Source organism: Sycon ciliatum, chromosome 1 (assembly GCF_964019385.1).
Source record: "Sycon ciliatum chromosome 1, ocSycCili1.1, whole genome shotgun sequence".
In the NCBI taxonomy this organism is placed as follows: Eukaryota; Metazoa; Porifera; class Calcarea; order Leucosolenida; family Sycettidae; genus Sycon; species Sycon ciliatum.
Window position 1 is genome coordinate 27,709,556 of NC_088643.1, and position 17,000 is coordinate 27,726,555.

At 46.1% G+C, this 17,000-nt stretch overlaps 2 protein-coding genes across 2 annotated transcripts in view; both read right to left on the reverse strand.

The window, feature by feature from the left end:
* Nucleotides 1-16,884, reverse strand: part of LOC135821383 (DNA repair protein RAD51 homolog 3-like) — a 30,665-nt gene extending 13,781 nt beyond the window's left edge. The window contains exons 1-4 of the mRNA XM_065334458.1: nt 16,608-16,884; nt 7,045-7,441; nt 6,529-6,599; nt 23-118 (exon numbers count right to left, since the gene is read on the reverse strand). Coding sequence (XP_065190530.1) covers nt 23-118; nt 6,529-6,599; nt 7,045-7,286 — 409 coding nt within the window. The 5' untranslated portion in view covers nt 7,287-7,441; nt 16,608-16,884. The remainder of the gene's footprint in view (nt 1-22; nt 119-6,528; nt 6,600-7,044; nt 7,442-16,607) is intronic.
* On the reverse strand, nt 7,584-10,644 carry LOC135825777 (uncharacterized protein KIAA1958-like). The gene is made up of 2 exons (XM_065338434.1): nt 9,277-10,644; nt 7,584-7,640 (listed from the first exon to the last, which is right to left on the reverse strand). Exons 1-2 carry the CDS (start codon nt 10,642-10,644, stop codon nt 7,584-7,586), a joined length of 1,425 nt encoding a protein of 474 aa, XP_065194506.1.
* Nucleotides 16,885-17,000: the final 116 nt, after the last annotated feature.

Sequence of the window (17,000 nt, forward strand, 5' to 3'; positions counted from 1 at the left end):
TAGATAGTACAAAAGAGCTTACTAGGGAGGTCACGTATTAAAGAAACATATTGCAGATGATCAACAGTAGCTTGTGCAATATCATTGCAGCGTGTGGGACTGAAGCGACCGTCACAGTCTGTACATAATAAAGAGGTGCACACATACCGCAAGGAAGAAGCCCGAATCAAAGACGGAAAAGGGAGCAAGAAGGAAAGTGACAAATGAAAAGACGGACCACCCCCCCCCCCCCCCCCCCCCCAAGAAAAATAAATTGCTACTGTGAAACAGCTAGTCTAAGGGCACATCCGAATTGTACTCATCACCTTTTCGAGAAACATCTTAGAAGAGATTAGTTGAAAATTAATTCAACTTCAACTTGAAATATCCCAATTGAACGGTGGTTGGCAGCCTCACCATTTCCTTTGGAATTGTCATAGCAATGCCTGAGATTTTCCAAGCGTGCTTTCCAAGCGTGCTTCCCACATGATAATGGGCTTCTCTTGCCGTATGTGCAAGCTTTGTCGTAGGCACTACGGGAAATGCATACAAAAGGCAGTTTCGCGGCAATATTCCAAGCTCTTCTAAGGCTGTGTTTACATGAGGCGTTTCAACCCGGGTCAGATTTCAACCCGCCATGTGCACAAAATGAATGGCGCGTTTACATGACGCATTGCGCTTGACCCGGGTTGAAATTTCGCCCCGGGTTGAAATCAACCCGGGTCAAGAAAATCGTACAAACGTACTTCTGTGCGTATCTCGCGCCAGGTTTGAACAGGACTGCATATGCAAATTTCGCGCGAACGGATTCACGTGATCATACAGGACTCTAGAAGTTTACTTTTGGCGGCATATCAGTATTTGACCCGGGTCAACTGTCTTCATGTAAACGCTCACCTATTTTGTCTATCGTACAGACTTTCAACCCGGGCCGAACTCGACCCGGGTGGAAATTTCTCATGTAAACACAGCCTAAAGTAATCCACCTCTCTGATTGGATAGGTTTGTGGAGTTTCGAGGAGTTTTAAGGAGGCTTTCGTTTTCTGAAGAGGCCAATAAGCTACCTCTGCAGAAAACGAAACTCCTCGAAAAGTCAAAGAATGACAATTCGAACGCCCCCTTAGGCGTGTACCGTAAAGTACTGTTGATCCCCCCCCCCCCCCCCCACGCTGTGTCGCTTCCCAGCTGGTTTTTCGGCAGGGGGCGCGAATTAGATCAAGTCTGTCAAGTGCAGTACGATGTACAACAAAGCAGAGGATCAGATTTGCCATGCTGGATTATGCACATTTAAATCCTGCACTGGCATGTATTGTGTACAGCACCGCATGCGTCGGTTCAACAACATATTTCATTGTGTACTAGTATGCCGCAGTCGCTTCCAAGGCAGATATTTGGGGGCGGAAATTAGAGAGGGGGTGGATCTATGGTACCGTATTTGCCGGAGTATAATGCGCACCTGAGCGTAACGCGCACCTTTTTTTTACCAACGTTTTGGTAATTCAAGTTATATCCGGAGTATAATGCGCGGCCTAGATTTGAGAAAATTATGGATTACCGTATTATCTTCATTATAAGCCCCGCCCTTATATTTTTTCAACCAGTCCGGACCCCGGGCTTATAAGTTACTAGAGACTTGGCTTATAATTTTTCAACCACCTGGTATATGTACATAATACAGTACATTGCCTATTTTTTTCACTATATCAGTAGCACAAAGTTCCCCAGCAGGTACCGGGACTGCAGTTTTGTGCTTCCTGGTACACTGAGTCTGAAATTTAGATTTCGGGGATCACAGACGATTACCACAGCATGTGTTTTCTGTGATACTGTGTGACGTCAAACGTGCATGGACATGATCCATACGGTTCTCCATTATAAGTCCTGCGCTTATATTGGAGACTGCGCTTGTTTATCTTCGAAGCCCTCTTGGAGTGCGCTTATAATAGAGACTGGGCTTCTACAAGAGACTGCACTTGTAATAGAGATAATACGGTATAAAGGCACGCGACACTCATTAGTGGAAAGTCGTCACTAAATTAGGAATAACCAAACAATCAATATAAAGAAAAGGGGGTTTGCCAACTGACAAGCGCTCTATTCAGTTGCTATTCACAACCGCCACATGCGCTGGATGAAAAATTCTTTATTGTGATGACGAAAAATTATGACGTTTCGGGCCAGTCACCCATCGTCAGAACAATTTACAAGGGGCGAACCTGGCCTTGTATAGCGAAAGCAAGCGAGAGTGTATGTATGTCCATGTACAAAAAGTCAAAAACACACAATAGCCGTATGAAATTGAGTGTATGAATTCGCATGTACAGCAGACAAGGAGAAGTGTCCTGAAAGAGTGGGTATGCAAAAGCTCAGCAGATAAAGCGCAGGAATGTGTACGAAGGTGTATACAACAAGAATTGTGTGTGCAAATAGTTTTTCCAATTTTTCGACATCACAATAAAGAATGTTTCATCCAGTGCATGCAGCGATTGTGTATAGCAACTGAATAGAGCGGTTGTGAGTAGACAAACCCCCTTTTCTTTATAATGCAGTTGCGTGATGTCCACCACTTTTTTTACAGCTTTTATTTTGCCTGTACAAGAGGCTTGGATATACCATGGGAAAAAAATATATTCTAAGGCCAGCTAGAATTAATTCGTTGTTTCGGGTCACGTCACTCATCCATCCGTACCAGGGTTGGTCGGTCGGGTTTATTTTTTATTATATTATATTTTTTATTTTGGTTACTGCCATGTATATGTGCATACATGTACATGTACAACTGTGCGTATCGAATAGCTTTTGTCCATCAAGACAGTGGATCAAATCATGCCTGTAGACGATCCAGCGCAGTCATTGTCCCATCAGATCCAGGTCCCTTCCAGGACCAGACCTTGGCCTCGCTGGCAAAGGAGTCTGAGAAGCAGCTCTCACCTTGAAAACGTCTGTCAAAGAGCGATGCGGTGGCGGAGCTGATGCTGTTTCAGGAGTGAATCAGGACCGATTGCGGATCGGAGATAATAATAGAAGACAACATCGACACCAAGCGCTACATCCTGTCATTTTATTTGGCTGCTTCTGAGTCGATCTGCTAAAACTGTAAAAGTGCTATTATTAGGCGCGTGTGTACATGTACGTACATAGTCTAGTCATGTACATTTGCATGCACTATAAAAAAAACATTTTGCGGTCGGGTGAAAAAAGACGGTCGGTCGGGGATCGGGTGACCCGAAACAACGAATTAATTCTGGGTGGCCTAATAAAATTTTTTTTTACAGCTTCTATTCAAACCAGGTATTTCTATGCGTGTAAGCACTGAAACCAGGCTTATTTGCCGACAGCTTATCTTAAAAATCAGGGTTCTATTCAAAACAGGCTTCTATTCGAGATAGGCTTTAATATAAGACACAACGGTATATGGCGGGTAAAAATCATTTTTGTACTCATTGTAGTACGGCTAGTCGACTTTTCGTACGATGCGCACGCGCGATTAGTACGACTTTCGCCCTTTTGGGTGATATGTCAGCGCCATTTTTTACTTCGTCGACATGGCAACAACCAAGGTCCAAAAAAAGTGATTGGTTGATTCTGAAGAATCCGACGGATCTGAGATCCGGATCCGACCAAACGATCGTAGCCTAAGGGCATGTTCGATTGTGCGAATCCGTAGGCCCCCGGGCCCGGATTCGCCAAATTCGTACGTGTTCGATTGTACGAATCCGGATCCCGGGGCCACGGATTCGGATCCAGTCAACCCACCTCACAGAGCCGGATTCGACGGATTCTTTTGCATGGTATCAAGAGTAGATAAACAAGAGTGTGCAACTCCGGATCTCTCCTGCACAATCTGCAGATACCCCCGCCCACGGCGGAATTTTTTGTTGACGTCACCTTTTTAAAGAGAAACGCGCATTTTGCCGAAGAGCAGTGTGAGAGCACGTGCTGGGCACCGACCTTATACTGTAAAGCCCGGCCAAGAGCACGAGGGAAAACTTTCCGAAAGACTCGCAGCGTGTGCGTCGTCGAAAAGATTACGTCAACAAAAAATTCCGCCGTGGGCCTACCGATCCGCGAGTTGCACACTCTTGTTTATCTACTCTTGATGGTATCTACCCCAAACTCTAAATACAGTACTAGTATGCGTGCGCTAGGTCAAGAGTTCACCATAATGCGTACATATACCACAGAATAATACGGGATGAGCTGTAGCAACGCGGTTGCTAAGGTTTTGAAACCGATTATCAGTTGTGCACATTCGATTGTATCCGTCCGATCGAAGTGATCTTGTCGGCGGGGATCTGGATCCAGTTTCCACAATCGAATGCAGCCTAAGAGTGAGAATTATAGCAAAATTCATGCGGTAAAAAACAGCACAAGTCACAGCCAACCAATAGGGCTTGAAAGGGCTACGTCACAGCACAGCAACAATTTCAAAAATTCACAAACTGGATCCACATGGATCCAGTTTTTGTATGGATCCAAGCACATTTCAAGCGGTCTTACTCACAGCAAGGTGATATAGTCGGTGAAATTGACTGGGTTGGCTAATGGGGGCGGGGTGACAACTGATGGCGAAGAAAAAGTCACACCTGCATACGACATGAGTGGGTTGCTATGTACCCACACACTGAGGCGATACAGAGGTTCTGCAAAACGAAAATTCGAACAAAGTTTCGCGACAGGCCTTGCGAAAATGTGTACTTTTGAAGTACGAATTTTCGCACGAACTTTGTGTTCTGCACATTTTCGTAGTTTGCACGTGCCAAGTGCAAGTACGCCATGATCCGATCTCACGAAATTTCCCCACGAAAGTTCATTTCGCGTTCCCTGCAAGTTTCGCGTCCAAAGTTGCGAAAGTTCGTGCGAAGTTTCTCACTTTATGACGAAGAGCGAAAGTTTGTACGCATTTTCGTTTTGCAGAACCTCTCTGATAGCAAAGTCACACCTTAGTGGATCCAAAAGTAGAAATCTGACGCGAACTTCCTAGTCCCTGGCGGTTTTGACGTCATCACTTTCAAGCGCTATAAGGCTATAGCATAATGTAGCTTGTGAAAGGTAGTGATAACTGGAATGTAAAGTGCAGGAAATGTGTGGGTGTGTGGGTAGATACGGTGCGGTGAGTGCGTGCTATTTGAAGAGTATGAGAGCTAATACATTTTCCTTCTGCTTACAAAGAACTCTTCATATAGCACGCACTCACCGCACCGTATCCATCCACACACCCACACATTTCCTACACTTACATATCCATTTATCACCACCTTTCACACCTTTCTTCAGTATGTGTGGCACGTGTTGTGAGCTGCCTTTGGAGTGAAAAACCTGTCAGCGCCTTCTAGGTTCAGTCTGGTACCATAGCTCAGTGGTTAGAGCATTCCTCATGACAAGCAAGGTCCCGGGTTCGAGTCCTGGTGGGTCTGGCGTTTTTTTCTCTTTTCAGGCTACTACATATTATTATACATAATACCGTAAAATCCCGCCAGAGCGCCCCGTCTCTCCCATCCGCCCCTCCCTGACTTCTTGTCAGGGACGTGATTGATTTGTATCCTCGTATGACTCTGTCGCAGTCAGTGATGCCGTACTGTACTGCAGACGCGTGCTCAACCCCGTTGGAAATAGTGCCCACCCTCGAGCGGAGAGAGAGGGCATTTTAAATGCAGGGTTTGTGCGACCCCTGGTCAAGAGGCCCTCTCTCTCCGCTCGAGGGTGGGCACTATTTCCAACGGGGTTGAGCACGCGTCTGCAGTACAGTACGGCATCACAGACTGCGACAGAGTCATACGAGGATTTTTGTCGGGTCTGTACGACTCCTGGCTCTTGACCTTTGGTCGGTGTACGAGATGCACGAACAGTTTTCGTAGGGTGAGTACTTTTTCATGTAGCACCAAGAGTACATAACCCCGCGGTTATGTACTCTTGGTAGCACTGAATGCGGCAAGTAGGAATCGCCCATCCGCCCCTCCTCACCTGAAGCGTCGAGAAGGTAGGGGCGCTCTGGCGGGATTTTACGGTATGTACAATAATATGTTGACCTTCACTTTCCCTAAAAATGGAAAAAACATGGAAAAGTGCAGTGCTATTTATTGAGTCAAAGTAAATTTATTTGAATTTGATACTGTTGATGGTGTGGTCACTAATGAGTGTGGGTATTTATGGCACGCTATGAAATAAATCTGATGTCATTATTAGGAAAAGCGCACCGGCCCACATTAGCACCCAGCCCCAAATTGATGCCCACGTTCTAGACCTTCACTATCGTTTTCGCCCAGGGCCTTATTACAGGTTTTTACGGTATATCCTAGCCCCACTGTACTAGAAGTAAACCCCAGCGTCGATAGTTTTGTCTGCTCAAATCATGTCTGACATTAATACCTACAAAGGGGATAGGCAAGTTACACCCACTCATGCATGCATCAGTGACAGTTTCAACTACTTGGAAGTTGGAGCCATGACCATGACCATGACAATACAATCGTTTCAATCTGTACTATCCCAATTCCTTCCTACTAAGAGGCGCAGAGCAGTACACGTGCGTGAATCATGTCAACTCACCAATATACAGTGTTTCACCTCCGACACCACCATAAGAGATTGGTATGTGAGCATCAACTGCGATCTGCAAGCTGAAGATGATGAATGGGAACACATGCAATAAGAAGGAATGCGTGAGGAGAAGGGAGAAAGTTCTGCCTTGCTCCTGAACAAAGGTATAACAGGAAATATTCATTCTCCGAACAGCTACCTGCCTCGACTTGGCTAGGTTCCAACAGCGGAGCTCAGAGTTACTGGCCGAGCCAATCGCAATCAAGTCTAAGGGACAACAAAGCAGTTTTAAATCGGCTCAAAGCATCAAAGTCGGATGGCTCCAACTGCAAGAAAGACAGTGTGCTCTGTACAAAGCCAGAAAACAAATGACAAGTTGATAACTGATGTTGGAATGTACTGACTCCTGAGCCATGTGAAATGTTTTGTGAATTGCGCATGTTTGTCACAGTTGCCACCATTCCCATCGTCGTAATTGTTGATGATGTTGCTACCAGCAAAACAGATAACATGTGATAAACTTACCACATTAGTGATTTGCCGGCTCCAGGCTTGGAAGTGATCTCAGTGATTTGCGAGATAGGGATGCCTCCTTCCATCAGATCGTCGACTGCTTTCGAACATGTCACAATGTTGTTTAGTTCCGTTCCAACTATGTCGGCTTTAAGCTGATCAGCACAACTTGTAAAGCCATAGGTGGACAATACTTTCTTCCCCGGCTCGGTACATGCCTGCTTACTGGATGTGGCTGCTGCTGGTGGTGGCATGCTAGATCATAGTCGACGAGCCAGCAATAACCATACAAATGCAAGTTCCTCCTCTGATTCCCAAGGACACCAGGATCAGCATGCGTTTACGGAGATGTACAGACAGGTACAGAGGGTGCACTGGAATTTTTAGCAAACGGAGTCTGCAGCCTCACCTGCATACAGAATGCACACGGAAGAAAATAAGCGAAGATCGGTGGAAATAATTTACGATCTCCTACTTCAAGAAGTACTAGTCTAAGGTTGTGAGTTCGAGCACGGCCGCTAATTATAGGTTAGTGCATGGCAGGGAGGGCCTTATGGCTTGCTAGTGCCCGACAGGTTAGCCTGAGGGCCGTATGCCCGAGGGCTAACCTGAAGGGCACAAACAAGCCATAATTAAGAACGAGGTTACATGCATTATCTCACTTGCATTATACTAGGTAGTTTTGTGGTTTGTGTGCAGAGAGAATTGGTGTGGTATGATATTATTTTCTTCCGGTAACTCAGCACCACTGAGGACTACTAAAAGTAGAATAGAAGCAAATGAAATGCAGGTCTTCATTCTTATTCATAGTTTGTGGAGCTATTTAGGGGCTTCGAGAGCCCCTTTTCGATACCTAGAATGACTTTGATCTTCGGTTTTTATAGGGTTCCGCCAGCTGTTGACAAAGGAAAATCGTACAGATGAAAGGGTACAGGAGGCCAAAACCGTACACACTTCTGAAATGCGTAGCTTTTAGTAGTACACCGTACATTTTATGCAGAGTTCATTAGGGTTGGTTCACATATCGCCAGTACGCGCCGGGAGTCACCGGCGGTGGGCCTCTTCCAACCTCTCCCGGTGCATTGCGATTTTGTGAACCAGTGCAGTCGTAACAAAATCATACGGTAAATAATCGCAAGAGACCGCCAGCAAAAGAATGCTCTCCTTGGCTCGGCAGCTATCCTGCGTAAGGTCCTTGATTTGTAATGCTCTGGGGTGGGTGGTGGAGTTCTTTCGGTCCTATTTTCCTCCAAACCCTCTCGTGTTTCCTATGATCGATATTTAAAAAAGTGTTGTGTGTTTCTCTCTGTTGCTTACCTACCATCATAATCATAATTAATACCCATATGATGCATATGATGCATGGCCCCACCTTTGGCTGCTGGGTGCTAACCCGGTGGGTGCCTATCTCCGGCCTTTGGCCGATTGAGTGCTGATGGATAATACTAATCACTGGTTTGAGGGAAAGACACAAACGGAAAAAGTCTGAAGAAAAAATTGACTGTCACCACCAGGACTCGAACCAGGGACCCTCGCCTGTAGCCAGCGATGCTCTAACCACTGAGCTATGGTGTAGTCGTCATCCCAGCAGAGACCGCAATAATAATAATACTTGCGTGGAGATAGAAATGTAATTAACGCAATAAATAGAGTAAGCTGCGCACTCAATACAAAAACCATTAGCAAAACTTGTTTTCATGTATAAAAGCAGCTTACTCTATTTATTGCGTTAATAATAATAATTATAATAATACAGTCAAACCTCGTTAGGACGAACTTCAAGGGACTGAACAAATTAGTTAGTTAATCGGGAGTTCTTCTTATTTAGATCTGACAAAAAAATCGATATGCATATCATAATATCAAGAGTACATAAGTAAAGAATATCTCATGAGTACGAGGGTGATACCGGCGAATATCAATCCCGACTGCGAAGCAGAAGGGATTGATATGAGGGTACGGTATCACCCGAGCTACGAGGGTGATATTCTACTTATCACATATGACCCTACACACCATGTGCACCGTACTTCATGCTCTTCCTTCTACACAACTACATTCCCACAGTAGAGTTTAGTTTGAACTTAGGTAAAGCATAGGGTAGGAAGGAAAAGTATAGAGGAGTGGAAATAGAAGAGTTGATTGAAATGGAGTATTGTAAATTGTAAATGGAACACTGCATTGCAGAAACGAACCACTGAAGTTGCCAGAGAATATGAATTTTGCGCTATTCTCCGACGTCACCGTGGATGAACTGGTAGTGACAGAAGCTGACGGGGGAGGTGCCTGAGGCTCTTCCAAGGCCTGCAGTTCCTCCGGAGTCGCGCACTGCAGTGCTTCATCAATGGCGTCTACGTCAAACAGGTGAGCAGTTTTCATCTTGTCATGCTCGCTTGGCTGCAAGTACGAGTCTAGGCTTTGGGCATTCCGATGGCCGGAAGTACGCATGATGGTAGTGGCACTCACATTTTGCTTAGCCAAGGTCGTAATGGCGGTGGCGCGCACACTGTGGTTGGTGTAGGTCTGGCTTAGTCGCGCTGTTTCGCTCATCTTCTTCATCATGCCATCGATTTTGTTTTTACCAAACACTTGGCCTGTGTACCATTCTGAATCCTCTGGCTGGTAATGTTTGCGTGGTATCTGAAAGAGTCGCTTGGACTTCACAGACAACTTTGAAGTGAGGAGTAGGACAGCTTCCACCTGCCAGTCGGACACTATCATCCCATCAGACACCGTGTCTTTTCCTTTAATGCCGCCTTCCTGGTTCTTCTGCGCGAATGCTGTGGCTAATTTGATGTATCTTTTGCCTTTGCCGTCGGTCTTCACATCCAGGTCGTCGGATGTTAGATGTGCCTGAATCTCCGAACCACGCAGACAGAAGTGGTAAGTGATGACGAACCAGACAAGGTAGGTGAGGTGATCCGCATTTGTCTTCCAGTCACCGAGGTGCTTGTATATCTTTTCTTTGTCGCTATCGGAGATGGGAGGCTTGTGCTGCGTTGGTGCTACCAGGCCGTCTTTCTTTAACTGCTTTAGGTAGCCATCAAGTACTTGGTTAGCCTCGATAAGCTCACTATCAGTATAGAGATTGATGGTGCGCTTCAGCTCTTGTAGTTCACGGTGAATGGCACTCCGAAACTGCAGTAAGCTGTTCTTAGAATACGGCTGTTTGTTGACTTGACGGATTTCAACATAGGCATGCTTCAGGATAGATGCTAGATCAGTCGCTTGTATTGTTTTCAAGTCGCACGTTTTCTTGTTCTCCACACACCAAGTGTCAAAAACACGCATCCAGTTCTTAGTAGCTCGTTTGGTGTTCGCGGGAACACGACTTTCACGTATCCTATCCAGATCTGACTCAGACACTTGCACAAATCGCGTAACTCTTTCTTCACTGCTGTGCTGTTCTGATGAAACGCGCTTTTCAGTAGTGGTCTTTTCCACTACCTCACCAGTTGCTAACGTCGCAGTTGCTGTAGATGATAAAGAGAATCCTGACATGTTGGCTATTTCATCCGTAGATAAAAAGTTGAAGTAGTTGGAAGCGGCACCCAAAACTTCTGCATCTTCCAAGTCAATATCACTTGCACCCAAGTCAAAGCTAGCCGCCATCTTACAGGTAAGAATACCGAAAGTGACCAGACCCAGAAGTATTGTCAAGTATTTGTGCTTTCTGTGTACGTGTGTACAAACCATGAGGGTCCTTGGCTCATTGTTCTAGGAACGGAATCAATGACTCCATTCTTGGTAAGTGTTTTCCTTGGTCATGCTGTATTTCCTGTAACTTAGGCGTACTATTCTCGGAATTGTTGTTTACTAACTTGAGCTACAAGTTACGATGTGCACTTTTATTTTTGGTACTTTCGGTGCATCTGTTTCATACCAGTAGTCTAAATTCCATTCCATATTTAGCATTTGATTGCTCCTTCTAGCCCTATGTTTCAGGCTCTACTGAGCCTACCTGGTAGACCCCCCCCCCCGCTTTCGCCAGCAAGGCCAAAGGGAGGAGGAGGGGGGGGGGGGGAGATAGGCGCGGCAGTAGGGCCTGTAGCGTAGGGCCTAGCAGGAACAATCAAGTGCTAAATATGGAGTGCATTTATAGTACGCTTTCGAGTATATGCGTACGGTGTACACAGCAGGGGTGATATGGGCTAGACGGGGTGATATCGGCCAATATCACCCGCCTACGAAGGCCTCTGATTGGTTCAATCCATGGAAACCATTGTAGCGTATAGCGTATCCCCGTACATTAGCATATCCCCGTACGTTACTGTATTCCCGTACGTTAGCATATCCCCGTACTGTATCCCCATACGTTAGCGTATCCCCGTACATTAGCGTACGGAGTCTGCCTTTGCATAAAAGCTGCTGCTCACGATTCTTTTATTGCCAGTCAGTTAATTTAGTTGCCAGTCAGTTAATTTAGTAGCCAGTTAGTTAATTTAGTTGCCAATCAGTTAATTTCGTTTCCAGTACATTTCAATTGCCAGTTACAGTGTGTTCACTGAGACCCTTGTATTTTTGCCTCCGAGAGACTGCGGCCCGCTACAAAATTGGTGGCAGCGGTGGTTAAAGTCAACTTTGTCAGATTCGACCCCACCTGTTTTACGCGCTACAAATTGGTGGCAGCGGTAAATTCATTTTGTTTTATTCTATACCTAACTGTGTTACTTTACACGTTTCTCGGACCCCCATGGCTCAACCCGCTACAACTCCGTGCGACGAATCAAGATGAGAATCATGTTTCTTGCCTTCCTGGGCTTGGCCCTGCTTATTAGCCTGCAGCACAGTCAGGGTGCTAGCGTGGATCACCCTTCTCTCCGCACGGCACACACTGGAGACTCCGATGGCGATTCCAAGCGACCCGCTACCTACATGTATACTACCGGTAGTGATGGCGAAGCTGATGAGGACGACGACATGCAGGCTGCTGACCAAGACAAGGAGGGTATTCCCCAAGACCAGCAGCGTTTGATTTTCGCCGGCACGCAGTTGGCAGACGGCCGAACCCTGAGTGACTACAACGTTCAGCAGGAGTCCACTCTTCACTTGGTACTTCGTCTCCGTGGTGGGATGCAGATTTTCGTCAACACTCTTCCTGGCTAGACCATCACTCTTTACGTCGCGCAAAGCGATGCTATCGACAATGTGAAGACCACGATTCAAAACGAGGAGGGAGGTCATTTGTCTGACGCCGAGCTAGCCGCTCTGAGTGACCGGCTCAACCAAGATGAACATAAAACCTGGCTTGCCCTCCGCCGTAGCTCCAGCCGCCGCCGTGGTTACTAACGCTGATTCCAGGTATGGCATTTTCTTTCCTGTCTTCCTTCAGTCTTCCTATTCTCTTCAGTCTTCCTTTATGCGAGTGTGTGAATCCAGTTTAGTTTGGTAGGCGTCTGATCATGGTGAGCCACGGTTTACCCAGCTAACGTGGGACAATGTGTGTGACAACGCCCCTTATAGTTATAGTGTATTCAGTTCGGTTTTTGAACTGCGATGTTCCTGGCGGGTTGTGCCAGCGTTGTGCAGCAAGAGTGCTGTGGTTTTTCAGGTCCTATTTTGAGGACAGTTCTTTCCCCTTTTGACCCCGTGAGATCGTGTGAACCTGGTGTGCTTCTACTTTATGATTTGTTTATCAGTTCATTCTTCTGTCTATTCCAAACGTTATAATTTCCGATATTATTCGCCATACTCCGGTTGACGCTCTCTCAGTAATTCGCGATCTACTATAATGTTCACGACTTCATACCTGTATTATATTATGCAATTCATCCATTCTGCCGATCTCTTATCGTCGAGTTTATTCCGACGCGACCATGCATACCGCCATTTTTTTCTAAATAGCAGCCAGTTGTTGATGTCCAGCTATCACCTACATGTAGTATTCGAATCACGAGGACGTGATTGTATTTGAGAGGGGAGGTGTAGCGTATAGCGTATCCCCGTACGTTAGCATATCCCCGTACGTTACTGTATTCCCGTACGTTAGCATATCCCCGTACTGTATCCCCATACGTTAGCGTATCCCTGTACATTAGCGTACGGAGTCTGCCTTTGCATAAAAGCTGCTGCTCACGATTCTTTTATTGCCAGTCAGTTAATTTAGTTGCCAGTCAGTTAATTTAGTAGCCAGTTAGTTAATTTAGTTGCCAATCAGTTAATTTCGTTTCCAGTACATTTCAATTGCCAGTTACAGTGTGTTCACTGAGACCCTTGTATTTTTGCCTCCGAGAGACTGCGGCCCGCTACACCATCACCTGATATGTGATAACCCCCAAGAGTGTGCAACTCCAGCTATGGGGTCTGCGACGGCAGAACTTCACATCACGTGATGAACCCGTACACATTATTCGCACTCTGTGCATGATTGATACAGGGTTGTACGAAACCCAGCTTTGGGTACAACTCTGTCCCTCCAGGAACTTGCGATTCCGTGGCCGCGTTGTTTTCCGCGATTTGAACAAAAGTCCGTGATATCCGCGATATTTGAAAAATAATCCGCGATTCTTGTAGAAAACTGTCCTTGGCACTTGAAAAGCACCGCGATATTTCGAAAAGCAACCGCGATATTCGAGTCTTTCTTCGATGTTGTTTAGTTCTTGAAGCTCGTCAGTAGTTTACTTGTGAGATCGACGCCAGAATGGAGAAGTTTCTGGGCAAATCAGCGGCTGACAAGTCACAAAATAAGGCTCGCGTCGAGTGTTGTCCGAGGATGGAGGAAAGCTGTCTTGCAAGCTCCTGTCAGGCAGTTGAACACAGTCAGCGCAGCACACGTTCTGTTTTGTCATGCATGATTTATGCTGTACGACTCGTACATCGTACACCACTACAGTACAAGTACCAAAATCGGCCGCAATTTCCGCAATTTTACCACAATAATCCCGCAATATTTGACAAAATCCGCAATATTCCCCGCAATTTGTGGCATTTTACCTCGCAACTTTTTCCGCGATATTTCCGAAATGTCTCCGCAAGTTTCTGGAGGGACAGACAACTCTCTTGTGATCACTTTGCACTGTTTTCCAGTGTAACCTTTTGAACCATGTCACGTGATGTGAAGTTCTGCCGTCGCAGCACTGCATAGAGGTTGTGCAGGCAGTTGCACAATTCTTGGGGGTTATGTACTCTTGATAATAGAGAGGTTCTGCTACACGTGAAACGTAGAGAAATCTCGTAGAGAGCAGGTGTCTGGGTTAGAGTCTACGGCTTCGCGTGTTTTGGCTCCAGATTTCTACGCGGAGATGAGGTTCTCTACGTTGTGGCATACGCAGAGAAAATGCGTATGGATTTGCTGGGTATCGATCAACTGCATGCAGAAAACTGCCAAATATGGAAGGGGAAATTACCAGTACACATTCCACGTGACTTCTCTAGGTGAAACGTAGAGCAGAACAGCATTTCTTTACGTTACGGTAACGCAAAGAAAGTTCGCGTGATTCTTTGCGTCGCGTTCCCAAAACGTAGAGCAGAACCTCCCTATTATGGATTGTATTTACGTGAAGGTGCATGCTGTGGTACATGGGAAGCATTTTATTCTTAGCATAAGCCAGAAACAGGTAAGTACAATGACAATGTGCAATGAATCACGGCTGTGCCGAAAGTTCGTACAACGCGCTGATTTTGTTCAAAACACGCTTGAAACAATTTGCACTGTACCGTGTACGTACAATATGGCCTCGACTATTGAAAAAAATAAGAAAAGGCAGCCAGCCCACGCGCACGCTCGTGGACCGAAAGTTCGTACTACATGTACATGGCCACACTGATTTTGTTCAAATCACACTTGAAAATAGTTCGTCTTCGCGAAAGTTCGCTAGTTCGTACTAATGGAAAGTTCGCCTTATCAGTGTTCGTCCTAATGAGGTTCGACTGTAATAATAAGGCCCTTGGCGGGAATGTCATTGATTGGTCGTTTCCTGGACAACGAGACCGACCTCGTGCTCGTTCTAATCTGTCCCTCCAGGAAATCGCGATTCCATGGATGCAACAAATTTCGCGATTTTGGTCCAAACCCACGATTTTCAGCAAAATCCGCGATTTCCCGCATTTTTTGTTGTTTTCTGCACTATATCTCACATTTTTCTGCACTTTTCACGCAGTTCTTTCCATGATCCTGTAGGTTATTTGCACAGTATACTCAGAGGTCTAGCCAGGATTTTATGCCAGCCGGCCAACGTTCTAGTTAAAATGCATCGTTCTGGGGGCTGCGCCCCCAGACCCCCGCCATCAGTCAGTCACGTATCCACACAGACCCCCCCCCCCCACACACACCACTACAAATCTTGCATTAAATAGAGAGGTTCTGCACAACGAAAGTTCGAACGAAGTTTCGCGACAGGCCTTGCGAAAGTGTGTACGAATTTTTGCACGAACTTTGTGTTCTGCACATTTTCGTAGTTTGCACGCGCCAAGTGCACGTACGACATGACCCAATCTCACGAAACTTCCTACGAAAGTTCATTTCGCGTTCCCTGCAAGTTTCGCGTCCAAAGTTGCGAAAGTTCGTGCGAAGTTTCTCACTTCGTGACGTAGAGCGAAAGTTCGTACACATTTTCGTTTTGCAGAACCTCTACGAAAATGTGCACAGCCGTGTACACCACCAGAAGCAGAGAACCATGACCCAACCTGTTACATTTTACTGACGTACTCAAGTGCATACTCAAGTGCATTTGAGCTTGAGTGAAGAGCTAGCACTGAGCCTGAGTAGCCAGTGCTACGTACTGTACTGTACATACATATGCTAGGATATGGGTTGTACTCCACCATCTCTGACTCAACTTGTCTCAAGTGCTAGTGCAGTGCACTACAGTCTACATGGGGGTGACTGCAGCCGGCCAAAATTACCCTTTTTGTCTCAGCCGGCAGGTCGCCCTCCAGCCGGCATTCTGCTGAGCCGGCTTTGGCTAGATCACTGATACTACTAGTACGACTCCCGAGTAGATATACGATGCAAATAATTTCGTGATTCGGCCCAAATCCGCAATTTTCTGCAAATAATTCCGCGAATTCCTGCATCATTCCGCACTTTTCGTCGCATTTTTTGTTACTTTCTGCCGCAATTTCTTGCGCAAGTTTTCGAGAGTTTTTTCCGCAAATTCCCGCAGGGACAGTCTAATGTCCTTTAGTACAACGAAGATTCCTGTATTTCTTCCTACTTTCATCGTTCATTGGCGAATTTAATATTGCACATTGTCTCCACCGTTTTACACTGCGTGAATAAAGTACATGTATAACAGGGGCGTGCTCGGCCCCCCAACTAGGGGGGTGCACGGGAGCCGAGGGGAGCCCCCCCCCCCCCCCCCCGGCAATTTGTTTGCAACCTTTCTTGAATTTTAGAGCATATTTGCATACATTACAATTGCAATTACCCAGATTGAAAATTTTTTGGGGGTGCACGTGGGGGGGTGCATCGCCGAGCACGCGCCTGAATACACACATATCGATTCAGCTTGCCTTATTGATCGCGGTTCTAAAATCAGGCAAGTGTGAAAGAAAAACTCGCCATGATTTTGGGCAAGGCAGTATCACGACAATTTTTGCTTTGTGAGCAGCCTAGGACAATGGACTACACATACCTGAGGTCTGGGCGGTACGGCGGTGTCCGGTTGTTCTTTATCGGTTTTCACGCCAACAAGTATTTTGGCATCCAAAAATCCTAAATTCTGTATGACGAGAAGGTGGCTCTGCCGCAACTAGACGGGGAAATCTGGGGGGAACGGCGTCCAGGTTTTGTTCAGGAACTATCCTCAGCAAGGGAAGTTACAATGGCCATGGAAGTCTTCCATGCATGCCAAATCGAAGACGATCAAAAATGGTGATTCTGCACGAAAATAATCATGATAATTGGCAACAGAAAAAGTCGAAAAGCGGCGTCGTCATCTTCATTTTGCCATGGCTAGCTTGGCCATGCGACCTGGCCGATCGGGACTGGACACTGTCTGGAGCTAGCTCAGTCAGTAGCTGTGGCT

Bases quoted from the DNA above. Each gene is read 5' to 3' on its own strand.
- LOC135825777 (XM_065338434.1), bottom strand. From the start codon at position 10,644: ATGGCGGCTAGCTTTGACTTGGGTGCAAGTGATATTGACTTGGAAGAT. The intron at 7,641-9,276 runs GTGACGTCGGAG...TGTGCCCTTCAG, and splicing joins TCACTACCAGTTCATCCACG to GTTAGCCCTCGGGCATACGG.